Source organism: Lytechinus variegatus, chromosome 14 (assembly GCF_018143015.1).
Source record: "Lytechinus variegatus isolate NC3 chromosome 14, Lvar_3.0, whole genome shotgun sequence".
NCBI classification, from domain to species: Eukaryota; Metazoa; Echinodermata; class Echinoidea; order Temnopleuroida; family Toxopneustidae; genus Lytechinus; species Lytechinus variegatus.
The window spans coordinates 28,771,593-28,784,698 of record NC_054753.1 but is presented as its reverse complement, the minus strand read 5'-3'; the positions used below and the strand labels follow the sequence as shown (position 1 = coordinate 28,784,698).

General features: G+C 37.7%; 1 protein-coding gene across 1 annotated transcript; it reads right to left on the bottom strand.

The window, feature by feature from the left end:
• Positions 1-5,223: 5,223 nt before the first annotated feature.
• LOC121428183 (tubulin beta-4B chain-like) lies at positions 5,224-9,000 on the bottom strand. Its single transcript, XM_041624787.1, has 3 exons — positions 8,705-9,000; positions 7,594-7,929; positions 5,224-7,446 (listed from the first exon to the last, which is right to left on the bottom strand). Exons 1-3 carry the CDS (start codon positions 8,759-8,761, stop codon positions 6,478-6,480), a joined length of 1,362 nt encoding a protein of 453 aa, XP_041480721.1. The 5' UTR covers positions 8,762-9,000; the 3' UTR covers positions 5,224-6,477.
• Between the last annotated feature and the right edge of the window lie 4,106 nt (positions 9,001-13,106).

Below are 13,106 nucleotides of genomic sequence, written 5' to 3'. Positions count from 1 at the left end.
TTGATTTTATTTCAACCAAGAGTTTGTAGGTTCTTGTTTAAATCAACTGGATGGGATAGAAGTTTATGTTTGTACCTTATAGCTTTATCCTAAATTATTAAAAGTGAAGAAGTGGGTCACAAGTTCTGATCTATTTCTCTTTTTTTCTTTATCATATTTCGTTTATTTTGTAAAAGCCTCCCTTTATGCCCTTTCCGTAGCATCATTATTTATTTTTTTATTAAAATATTTTGTTGTTTAAATTTTTGTTTGGGAATTTAATTAATTTAATGTTTTCATTTTTTCTGGGGGTGTTAGTGCTTGAGGTATAACAGTCAACACTGGATATTTTCTTTCTTTTGCTCAATATTTCCATTTGCGTCATACATTTTATTACTTTTGAATCTTATTCCAAAAGTATATGCCTATATATAAATAAGAATTCTAATGTTTAGAGTTGAAAAGTGAAGGGCATATTTTGACTTTATGGGCGTGCCTGTATATGTGCGTGTTCCTCACATCTCCCTACTACTGAAACCACTATTTTCTCTCTTTCTCAGTTAATTCCTTTTTTCTTGTTACCGCTTTGTGAAGCGTTGTGTAGGTGTGTATGTGCACACCCCTCTACCATCCCTCTTACTCACTTCATATCCCTCTGTTTTATCCTTGTTATCTCTCAGTGATGACGTGCGTGTGTTTGTGTGTGTGAGAATGAATGTGGGTGTGTGATTATGCGGACAGATGAGTAAGGGTGGTTAAGAGGGTGTGTGTGAGTTTGTACTGGTGTTCTTCTTCCTGTATGATCTTTGGTCATCCGCCACTACAGAAAAACAATAACAAAGAAAACCATGAAACAAAACTAGATTCTGGATCATGAAAGGACTGTTTACCGAAATTCATATATAGCATACGTATCTCACCATGGGCACGAAGCGCGAACTGTAGATCTTTGATGTTTAAACCTCGGAAGCGCGGGGCAATCTAAATGATCATGAACAAGATATCTCAAAGATAATAAAAGCACGACCAAAAGATGGGTGGTCGGATGGTCCTATTGTTTAGATATACAATATTCTTGGTCTGACCAAGGAAGCAAAGTAACTGGGATGTCGAATCAGATATTGCTTTGGAGTTTATTGTTGACATGAAAATGGCCAATGACCAAATTGTTCTCTTAATCGGTCTTGATGGATGGAATGGGATCGCATCACTGTAACGATGGCGACTGTGGATCGTGGAATAAGCAAATGCAATAGAAACCTTGAAGTTCATTACCAACTCGGTATATTCCTTGGGTATCGTATATTGGGAATGCATCGTCGTGTACATGACAACTGTGATGCAGAAAGACGGAATTCATCGGAGACCTCTTTCTTTGGGAAATTATAGTAATTGATCAATTGATATTTTATTCGTTGATCCAGCATAAAAAACATGTTCGATGGAAGTGATACCATTCATATTTCAAAATATGTACCCTTTTCAACGCAAATATAATCTGAATGATATCAAAACATAAATAACATTATTGTCATCTAAGGCAATATAGGCTACATTAATTGGAATCCAATTTTAATTGCGAGTGTAAATTCTAACGCCGCCCCTGTAAATCATTATTTATCTATACACAACAAAAAAAAGTAAGTCCCCCCTTGAACAAACATCAATAATTTCCGAACCAATGCGAGTTTTTGATATATTTTTACATGAGCGTGTAGGTAATTTTATAAGCTACCCTCTGAGTAAATGTTATGGACGTATTTTACGTCATGCTTCAGTGAGCACCGTCGGAAGGCAAAAATGTCACTTTTCAAAAGTCACAAGCCAAATATCATGACTTTGATTCCATTTTATAGGAACTGATTCCACATTCTCATCATGAAAAATAGTCAGAAGGCTTGTAAAAGGTACTTTCTAAAAGACGATACAACTTTTTGGGCTAAATTTCACGGTTGAATAAACACAAGTCCTAATTTGCTATAATTGGATTTTTAACACATTTTTATCAATAAAAATGATCGAATATGATGACAATTATTTTTGGGAAGAGTATCTTCAACAATATTCATCGTTTCACGGTTCAATGAACATTTATTGAAAACAAAAAATACGATTTTCAAATATCATAGGCAAGTATTGTGTCATTTTGGTAACTGAAACCGATCTTTTATCAATTTTTTCGTTATGTTCATGAGCAATTAACATGCTTCAATGATTCAAAGGCGTTTAATTAAACATTCACGCTTGAATGAACATGTGGAATGTGATTAGCTCTTCTTTACGTTATTGGAAAAAATGCAATTTGTAACTATGGATATCTGTCACAAACCTCCTTGCATGGTTCATTTGATTTGATTTTTATGAAAATCCCGATGTTTAATGCATCAGTGAGCACACAATATTCGAAAATTATGCAAATGAGAAGAAAGTTCAAGGCCTTGGCCCCACTCTGTGCCGTATCGAATGGTTATTTTGGTGTGCGCGCCTTTTGGATAGTGTTACTCTGAAGTCATGTGCGAAGTTTCATGAAATAACTGTTGGCAGAAGTAACAAAAACCGTCCATGAAACAAACCCTTATTTCATATTTGTTAAAATTTTGACTTCCTCTCTCATAGACTTGTGTACATTATGGGTGCATATGTTTAAGAATAAGTAACCCCTTATTAAATATGGTGGAACTTTTTTTCAAGGCTGTCTTTAGCAATGTCATTTGGCAGTAATGTTTATCAACCTATGGGCAGAATTCTGTGCAAAAATGAAATCGATTTGTTTATTCATGGATGAGTGAGCACGCATCAAAGTGGGAAAATTGGTATTTTCAATGTCACAGACTCATTTTAAAGGGTAATAAGTTGAGTATTGGGGGCAAATTCGGTTTCAAATGTGACTTTAATTGCTGTTGTTTTTATCATCCATCATTTCTATCACCACACACTTTCCGAACTTTTAACATTTTCATGGTTGAGCGAGCACATTCGAAAACTTAGGAATGAATCCTCTTTATCCAGCATAAATCTATTCTTTTCCTAACAAAATCTAATGATCAGTTTAATTTATGGACAAATCAGGGGTGGATCCAGAATTAAAAAATGGGGGAGGGGCCTATAATCGGGGACTCGAAGCCACCAACATTTTCAAATTTTAATAAGACCTAACAAGTTGTAGAGGATACTACCAAAAAAACCCTATGAAGATATGTCACAATACAGGGGCCGCGGAACGGTTTTCAAATTGTGGGGGAGGGGCTGAGCCAAAAGTGGGGGGCAAACCATGCAAAAAATCACAATCGTATGGTCAATATTGCATTTTTGTACATGCTTTGGGAAAAAAAGTGGGGAGCCCCCACCCTGCTTCTGCGGCCCCTGCAATATTGTGCTCACTCAACCATGAACATACGATATCAAAATTGTGTGTGGAGTGGCTGAATTATGGATAGTAAAACAGCATGAACACCCTAAAATTCACCTAAAAACAACTTTTGCCCGACTTTGTATTTGGACAATCTGAAAAACAACTCTTGTGACTTTCAAAAATGGTCATTTTTAATTCAATCTTTAATTATTCATGCATGACACAACCAATCAATCTCTTTTTTCCCAGAAGTTGCTTAATGAGTGTAAAAAACTACCTACGAAATATCATATCTGAAAATAATTCCGTTCAAAAGTTACAGCAATTTGATTTAGGGGGACTTACTTTTTTTGTTGTGTATAGATGTATTTCAACCCGGAGCATCTTTTAACGAGTTGAATTGCATATGATACAATTGAATGTAAATAAACTACGTGCGTCGTGGTCTGGTGGTTAAGATTCTCGTCTTTCAGTCTGAAGGATGTGGGTTCGATTCCAAGACATGGTTTGTTTTCCTTCAGCAAGAAATTTATCCACATTGTGCTGCTCTCAACCTAGGTGAGGTAAATGGGTACCGGCAGGAAGTAATTCCTCAAAAAGCTGTGCGCACCAGAATTGGTAGACTAGCTTAGCCGGGTTATAATAGGAGCACCTTGAGCACCTAGCAAGGTGGATACGTACGCTATACAAATCCTATATTATTATTGATATTATTATTATGATCATTATTCGAGCGCGGGTGAATTTCTCTTTAATCACACAAAATAGACTATATTAATCACAATACCAATGGAGAGAGAGAGATTGTTATTGTCTTATGGAAGTTTACTCTCTATTTGTATCCATAGAAACGCGAGTTACTTAAATTGTTTCGTCAATATCAAATATGTCCTTGCTTCTGCTAAATGTCTTTTCGGAATCAACCAGTCATTAATAACGCAATGGGCTCGTGTACTGGCAATTGCGAATAGACGATTGCTTATTCATTTGTATTCTATAGTACGCATACTCTAAGTGCTTTGCTGTTACATAAAATTATGGACAATTTGATAAATGTCGGATGTTTAATCCGCATTTGCTGGTTTTGATTAATCCTATTTTACTCTTTTTTCTTGTCTCAAGTATCATTTCATTGATTATAAGTGCCACTGTAGAATCCTAATATCTAAATGTGTGCCCATTCATGAAACTATTGAAAACATTTATTTTACATTCTCGCTCACTACGCTCACTCGCATTGACATAAAAATTTAGTTACATTCAATTTATCATATGTAATTTATCCCTGTAAAGAGGCATAATTGAACTCAGTGCCATCCATCAGTATTTGTCATATTATTGCACGAAGGAAATGAATATAAAAATATATATATTTTATTTTCTTCTCTCGCTTCTCTTGTCCGCACAATGATATAATATGGGCCATCATACCCACAGGTGTATTGCCTACACTTGATTCTCTGATTCACAACAAAACATAGGGTTAATTAATTACACATTTTAGGCACCGCCCCTACACACTTTTATTTCATCATTATCATTATTATTACTATTTATTTATTCATTTATTATTTGTTTATTTATTTATTTTTTTGGGGGGGGGAGCTAGGGCCTGTACCTCTAAAGTTTAACAAAAATAAAACACCCACATTTACCACACACCCTCTCATCCCCAGTCACTATTACCGTACACCGTATATACCTTCCTCGCTCTTTCACGCACACAGACAGACACCCACATCCCAAACACCAATACACACCCACCCTACATCCACATACGCACTCACGTTTACACCAACACCCCCACACACGCACATGACATAATAGATAAACACAAGCGCGTTCAAGACTGAAATTAAAAGACTTTAAAGAAGTTTGGTTGGCTTTTGATATTGTCTTTTTCGTAACCTTATTTATTCTGGCTTTCACTAAAAATATAACATGCATTTAGGTTCTAAATGTAGTTTGACATATGGGTAAGGTAATATAAGGTATAAAAAGGTATAATATCCAATATCTATGCAAAATAGAAACGTGACCATGGGAACATATTTGGGTGTGTTTTGTTTCGAACAAAAATATTAAAAGATGAATTAATCATAACCTCAATTTCCCTAATTCCCCAAACAACACGTAAAAATATGCGATTTATAATGCATGTCTCACATCCATTATTTTGTTGTGATGTTTTCTAATTAAGTTCATTCTTTATGGCTAATTTTGTTTTTCACTTTTAAGGTCCTTTTTGTTCTGAGGTTACAATGTTCAATTATGGAACAAGGATTTCTACATCTACAAGATATTTTGGGAGCAAAAAAAATATTGGTTATGTATACTTTCTCAGAGACTTTCCCGGAAAATTGCGAGAAGCTGTTTAACATGTTTAAAGAAGCATTTTTACATCTCCAAATCATTATGGGAGCAAATTATGTGTACTGCTCACTTCTCAGAAACTTCCAACAAGATTGTCGAGAGTTTTTTACTGGAGCATTTCGGATGATTGCAGTTGGTTCTACGGTAGCATATAGACCTAGATTTGATAATGAGAGGAAATAATGGTGAAAAACAATAAGTCATATTATTCACGACATCAAGTAGTACATGACTAAATAGATGGCCCGTGTATAGCACATACACCAATAAAACCGAACTCGGATCGACGTTATAAATACAAAAATATTACATTATTACCTGTGTCAGTGTGTCAAAACATGGGGGGCAGACATGAAGTATTCGGCAAAATTTCTATTTTAAAAAAAGTTCACTTTAAGCAATACCGCATTGTTTTACTTTCTTCTTTTCTATAAGGTGCACGAATATCTATTGTTAATGAGTATTCGTTTGTTAATTTTTAAACCTACTTTTCTTATGCATTGGTTGAATGATATCGAAGAATGGCTCGATCTGGACCCCAAAGGTTCCACGAATAATAAAAAAGTAAAGTAATAAATAGAGAAAAGAGAGAAATGTAAGCCTAGAGGGAAAAGGACGAAATGTGTTCTGATAAATGTCAAAATCTATCTATCTCGCTTGCAGTTGCACCATGCATCATGCAGTGCCCCTTCGATTTTTTTTTCGCTCACTCATTCAGATTTGCCTAAACTAAATGATGGGTTAATTTTCATACAAAATCCAACGGAATAACGCTAATCCCGTTCTTGGACATATCGTTCATCATCCCCCTCTTCTTCCTCCTCTCCAAACTCGCCCTCTTCTTCAATGGTGGCGTCCTGGTACTGCTGATACTCAGAAACCAAATCATTCATGTTGCTCTCAGCCTCAGTGAACTCCATCTCATCCATACCCTCACCAGTGTACCAGTGAAGGAACGCCTTTCGTCTGAACATAGCGGTGAACTGCTCAGAGATGCGCTTGAAGAGTTCCTGGATTGCGGTGCTATTACCGATGAAGGTGGCGGACATCTTCAGACCACGGGGAGGGATGTCACATACGGCGGTCTTGACGTTGTTAGGGATCCATTCTACGAAGTAACTGCTGTTCTTGTTCTGTACATTGAGCATCTGTTCGTCAACCTCCTTCATTGACATACGCCCTCGGAATATTGCAGCAACCGTCAGGTAGCGTCCGTGACGAGGATCACAGGCAGCCATCATGTTCTTGGCATCAAAGATCTGTTGGGTCAGTTCTGGAACTGTGAGGGCCCGGTACTGCTGGCTACCTCGGCTTGTCAGAGGTGCAAAGCCTGGCATGAAGAAGTGGAGACGAGGAAAGGGAACCATGTTGACTGCTAGCTTACGCAGATCTGCGTTCAATTGTCCAGGAAACCTAAGACAAGTTGTGATACCACTCATGGTTGCAGATACAAGGTGATTCAGGTCACCATAGGTGGGTGTGGTGAGCTTTAAAGTACGAAAGCAGATGTCGTAGAGGGCTTCGTTGTCGATGCAGAACGTCTCATCCGTGTTTTCGACCAGTTGATGGACGGATAAAGTTGCGTTGTAGGGTTCTACAACAGTATCAGACACCTTAGGAGACGGTACCACACTGAATGTGTTCATGATGCGGTCTGGGTATTCCTCACGGATCTTGCTGATCAGAAGGGTTCCCATGCCAGAACCAGTGCCTCCGCCAAGAGAGTGAGTCAGTTGAAAACCCTGCAACATGATAAAAGTAATCTTTATGATAAAATGACATTGTCACCATGTTCTTACTTTTTTGTGGGTAGCTTTTCAGAAAAAATACTTCTTAACATTAATAATAAATTAATAATGTACAAACCATGATCAATCTTTTTGTCTTACCTGGAGACAATCACAGCTTTCAGCTTCTTTCCTCACGACGTCAAGAACAGAGTCAACCAGTTCAGCGCCCTCTGTGTAATGTCCCTTGGCCCAGTTGTTCCCAGCGCCACTCTGACCAAAGACAAAGTTATCTGGTCTGAAGATCTGACCAAATGGACCTGATCGGACCGAGTCCATGGTGCCTGGCTCGAGATCGACGAGCACTGCTCTTGGAACGTACTTGCCACCGGTAGCCTCATTATAGTAGACGTTGATGCGCTCGAGTTGGAGATCAGAATCACCATGGTAGGTACCGGTAGGGTCGATGCCATGTTCATCGGAGATCACCTCCCAGAACTGTGTATAATGACAAGTCGTGAATAATAATTATGATAATGACAATGTTGACTTACAAATAAACCGGAAAGTTATAGTGTGAATATTCATTTAACCGAATATATACTTTCGAAAGAATCTCATGTCTGCTTTAATAGTCCTGTTTGATCATTAGTATACCATGTACTGCTTGTCCTTACATGGACCCTCAATCTTGAGGAAAGAAAACTCCTTGTCTATTATAATCAATGTTCCAGTTGTAGATTGGTGCTACCATCGTAGGGGTGGCTGAGCTGATCTAAGGCGCCTGTTAAGACACGTGAAAGTCAGGGCTTCGATCTCCGACCAGCGCACCAATGCCCGTGAGCAGGGCATTGACAGTGCTCTTTCAATTCTGCATTCAAATGAATGCAAATGCTATATCCGCTATGTATTTATGCAATAAAAGAAGTTCCCGCAGCACAGTCTCGAGAACTACTGTAATCTTACCAGATTGCGTAATCTTACATGAAATTGGTATATGGAAGCTTACAAATTTCCTATAATAAAACACACTTTTCCCCTGATTAAACAGACCTGTTCTGTTAAATTGCAGTAAAATTCCTGTTTTATGAATTTACAGAATGATTCTGTTATTGCTTTCTGCAACATCTTCTTTTTTTCTGTAAAATCAGGGTTTTTCTCACAGTGTATGCTATTCTTGGTATCTTTATGCGTTCACTTTAAAAAAAAATATTACAATGGATATATTTTGTACATGAAATATATATAATGCTTAATATTGTTTTTTTTTTACCTTTGCTCCGATCTGGTTACCGCACTGCCCAGCTTGAAGATGAACGATCTCACGCATGTTGATTGTCTTAAAGCAAACCTAACCTGACAAGAAGATAAAGGACTAGATGATCTGCAAATCAAGCACCTTCTATATAGAAATAGGATGATTGTTTGTATTTTAAGATGGATATACCAACTGACATGTTTGTGGTCTTTTCCGTTACTACCAATATGACCAAAGAGTACGTATCGGACCAAGTATGTAAATTCACTGGGATCAACTCAGATATTGCTTTAAGGGTAGAAGTATTAATACGTACACCCATTTGATATCTGATGTGTAATTTGAGGCGATCCCAAAGGGTGTTGGCGTGGAATAGACCAATTGCATTAGAGATGTTGATTTTCTTTGTCAATGTTACTCTTCATTGGTTGTCGTAATGGCTGTACTAGGATCGCGTCGCTGTGACGATGGTGACTACTTCGTATAACGAGTTAATGAATCGTGAACCTCGTTAGTTCATGGGGAAATTGTTTACACCGTTGCTATAGTAATTGATTGATCGTATATTCAGTCGTCCACTAGCAAAACCTTGAATTTGATGGGAATGATATAAATTCACACTCCGAAATATCTACACTACTGAAAACGTTTAGAATTAGAACATATAGGAAACATTGATTAAATGATAGCAATAACAAAACAATGCTACCACATCACTACCGTGTACCGAATGCAATGATGTTTTAACATTTTATTTTCTATTGGAAATGAAATAAGCAATAATTACCTAGACAGTCAAGAGGCAACTCCTGGATAAGGCAAGACTGCTCTTTATTTGGTTTCATCTGCGTTTTAATCGTCTTTATCTTATGCTAATAAATTTCATCTGATGGAATAAAATTAATTAATGGCAAAAGTGAAACATCCATGGGCAAGCAAAGAGAGAGAGAGATTTATTAAAATTTGCAATAATGATGATAATAATAATGTATGAATATAGGGCCTATGTATAAAAAAAATCATCCACACAGAGGAGGTTGCTATTGTCTAACTGTGAGTTTACTCTCTGTACCCAAGGAAACGGGAGTTCGATAGATTATTTATATATCAAGTATGTCCTTGATGTCTTTTAGGAACCAGCCATTCATACAAACCCACTGCGAGTTCATTATCAATATTAATGGAAATAGATGGTTACTGATTCTGCATTTGGACAATGTACTTTCCGCTATTTTTTTGTACTTGCTATTAGCAAAGCCTTTTACACCGCACTGAAAAACGGCGGAAATCTGTCCCAAAGGGAGGGGGACCAGGAGTTGGAAAGTTTGACAAGCAAAAAAAAATGTCAGGTCAATTTTATTAACCCCCAAAATATGACAAGCAAAATTTTAAAGATTCGCTTAATTTCACAAAACAATTATATTCACATCCCTGTCGGTATGCAAATTAGGAAACTGAAGACATCACTCACTCACTATTTCTTATGTGAAATATGAAATAATCCATTTTCTCCCTGTTATCATGTGAAACAACGCATTGACAAATTCCTCCCTGAACATGTGCAATTAGCATTGTTTACAGAGATACTCTATGGTTCAATCAAGTTGGTCCTTATTGTCAAATCTGTAAAAAATAAATATTGTATAATTCAAACAATAAAAAACAAAAGACATAGTGAGTGAGGGACATCATCGTCTCATTTGCATGTCACTGAGTTGTGCATATCACTGTTTTGTGAAAAATAAGCGAAACTTAAATGTGTCATAACCTTCTTATTTTACATCCGATTTTGATGAAATTTTCAGCATAATGCTTGCTTGTTTTTTCTCTTTTATTTAATCAACATTTTCTGGGGTGGACTTGACCTTTAAGAAATAAAGTTTAATCGATTTGCAAATCGATATTGGTTTACTTACACTAATAATTGGTGTTGCTTAAATGATAAATTGGTGTTAGCCTGACGCCGAACATGTGTTGTTTCAACACCTGTCTACATAGATACTCGGCTGGTGTTAAATTAACACCGGCGTTTTTGCAGTGCGGTTGTTTTTAGAAACTGATACTATCGATACCATGCTATTCCTGGTACCATATACTCATATTTTATGCTTTTCACACTGCACTTTTTCCCCTTAACCCCAGGTTTCCCGGGGTTAAGCTTAGCCCACTTCGTTTTCACACTACGTTTTAGCAAAGTGGGCTATATAGCACGGTAAATATAGTACGGTACTCTGGTCCTGCAAAAACGCAGGCCGTAAAGGTGGTGTCACACCTTGGCGTTTTAGACAGCGTATGCCCGACGTATCAAAATTTCTGTAAAACGTCGGCATACGCTGAACTTTGATTTTTTTTCAACTCTGGGCGTATACTTAGCGCATTCATAACGAGTTGGACGTATACATAACGTATTAGTAACTTATATCGAACGCTTCGTTAACTTATAAGTAACATATTCCAACGAATGCCTAGCGTATTGCTGGCGTACACAACTTATGTCCTACGATAGCCTAACTTACGCATAGCGCGCGGCAGCGTATTGCTGACGAACACGTGTCGTAGCCTATAAAAAGGCTGCCGCTCGACTATTCAAATCATAACCGCACGATACATCACCTATCAACACCACCGCCATGCCGAAGAAAACTCCTGTGAACCCCACCTTTATATACCAATTCCTATAAACATGATAAACGTTGCCAATACGCCATTATACCGGGTAGCTGTATCAAAGTTATAAACACGTTCAGTAAGTTTTGTGGTCGTCCGGAGCACGTCTTCATACGTCAATATACGTTGGAGTTAAGTTACACATACGTTCAAAGCACGTTACTCATAGGTTAGAAGTAAGTTTTAGGGTACGCTGGACATTATCTCGACGTACATCGACTTATGAGTAACGTACGAGTAACGTGTGTCAACGATCGCGTAACTTGCCTACAACTTATGGCCCGCGTATGCGGGACGTATGAGCCATACGCTGGCATACGTCGAAAAATTTTGTGCTTGCGCAAAATTTTTCGACGACCTCGCCGTATGACGACGTATACCAGCGTGTTTTAGCGTACTCTTAACGTATGCAAAACTTACCCGTAACGTATTCGACGTACGCCAGCGTATTCGCCAAATTCCTCATACGTCGGGCATACGCTGTCTAAAACGCCAAGGTGTGACAGCGTCTTTAGCACCACAATTGCTGTGATAAGAGATGCAATGTGAAACGAAACAGTGCTAAGGAAAAGTTGAGCTAACAAGCATTAGCCAATCACAGAAGTCGATATTGCACGTTAATCGCGCTCTGTATGGTAAAATCATCAATATTCACGAGCTGTGTGATAGTCCGGGGCTAAGGCATTAATCCCGGCCATGCAAATAGTATGTGGTCAAGAAAGACAGTGTGAATAGAATAAAAAGATAGTATGTGGTTAAGGATAGTATGGGGTTAATGATTATGCAGTGTGGAAAGCATAATATTTTCATGGGAAATAAACTGCTAGGGTGAAAGTGATTGCAAGAGGCTTGAAAGTGGAGGCATTATAAACTGTATATCTTGCCGTATACATTCGTAATTCCGAACCTTCGTTATTCCGAAGGTTCGTTAATCTGAAAACGAAAAAAGATTCATTGTTCCGAAGGTTCGTTTATCCGTTGTTTATTTCGTTTTCGGACTAACGAACCTTCGGAATTACGACTCTCATTTCTTTTTCGGATTAACGATCCTTCGGAATTACGCCACAAATGTTCGGATTAACGATCCCTTTTTCGTTTTCGGATTAACGAACATCGAGGTATAGGCAATTTACGTGTTTCGGAATTACGAATCTTCGGAATAAAGAACCTTCGGAATTACGAACTTTCAGAAACTCGAAGTGTAACCATATCTTGCACATGAAGGGCTTTTTGATATACATGTATATAAATTTTGCTCACATCGCGCTTTTCCCGTGAAGAGTGTATTACCATTCATTCAAATTACATTCGGGAGATGTCTAATGTAGCAGTTCTTACACTGGACTGTCATGACTGTTTCAACTATACCAGGCAATGATTCTAATGCCAGAGCAACCTCATGCTCGTTATTATGTATATGAGCTATTAATGTGGATCCTTGTTATTTGAATGAACATTCTCATCTTAAATCCATGACCGCTCATATATATATATATACAGCTAGTCATTTGTACAAGTCATTTTAGTCGTTTTAGCTAAAATAAATGACCTTGTTGGTACCCCCATTAGATGGTGGCGCAAAGATGGGGGTGGGGCTTGGGGGGCTAGTCACCACCCCAAAAATAACGACCGTGAAGGAAAAAGAGGTGAAATATGATATCATTTTCTGAATATTATGTCAAAATATATCACAAAATCGGATTTTTCCGCAAATGCATCAAACGCGATTCTCTAATGCGCATGCGCTTTT

Coding starts and splice junctions, on each gene's coding strand:
- LOC121428183 (XM_041624787.1), bottom strand. CDS start 8,761: ATGCGTGAGATCGTTCATCTTCAAGCTGGGCAGTGCGGTAACCAGATC. Junction 7,930..8,704: donor GTAACCAGATCGGAGCAAAG/GTAAAAAAAAAA, acceptor CATTATACACAG/TTCTGGGAGGTGATCTCCGA. Junction 7,447..7,593: donor AAAGCTGTGATTGTCTCCAG/GTAAGACAAAAA, acceptor ATCATGTTGCAG/GGTTTTCAACTGACTCACTC.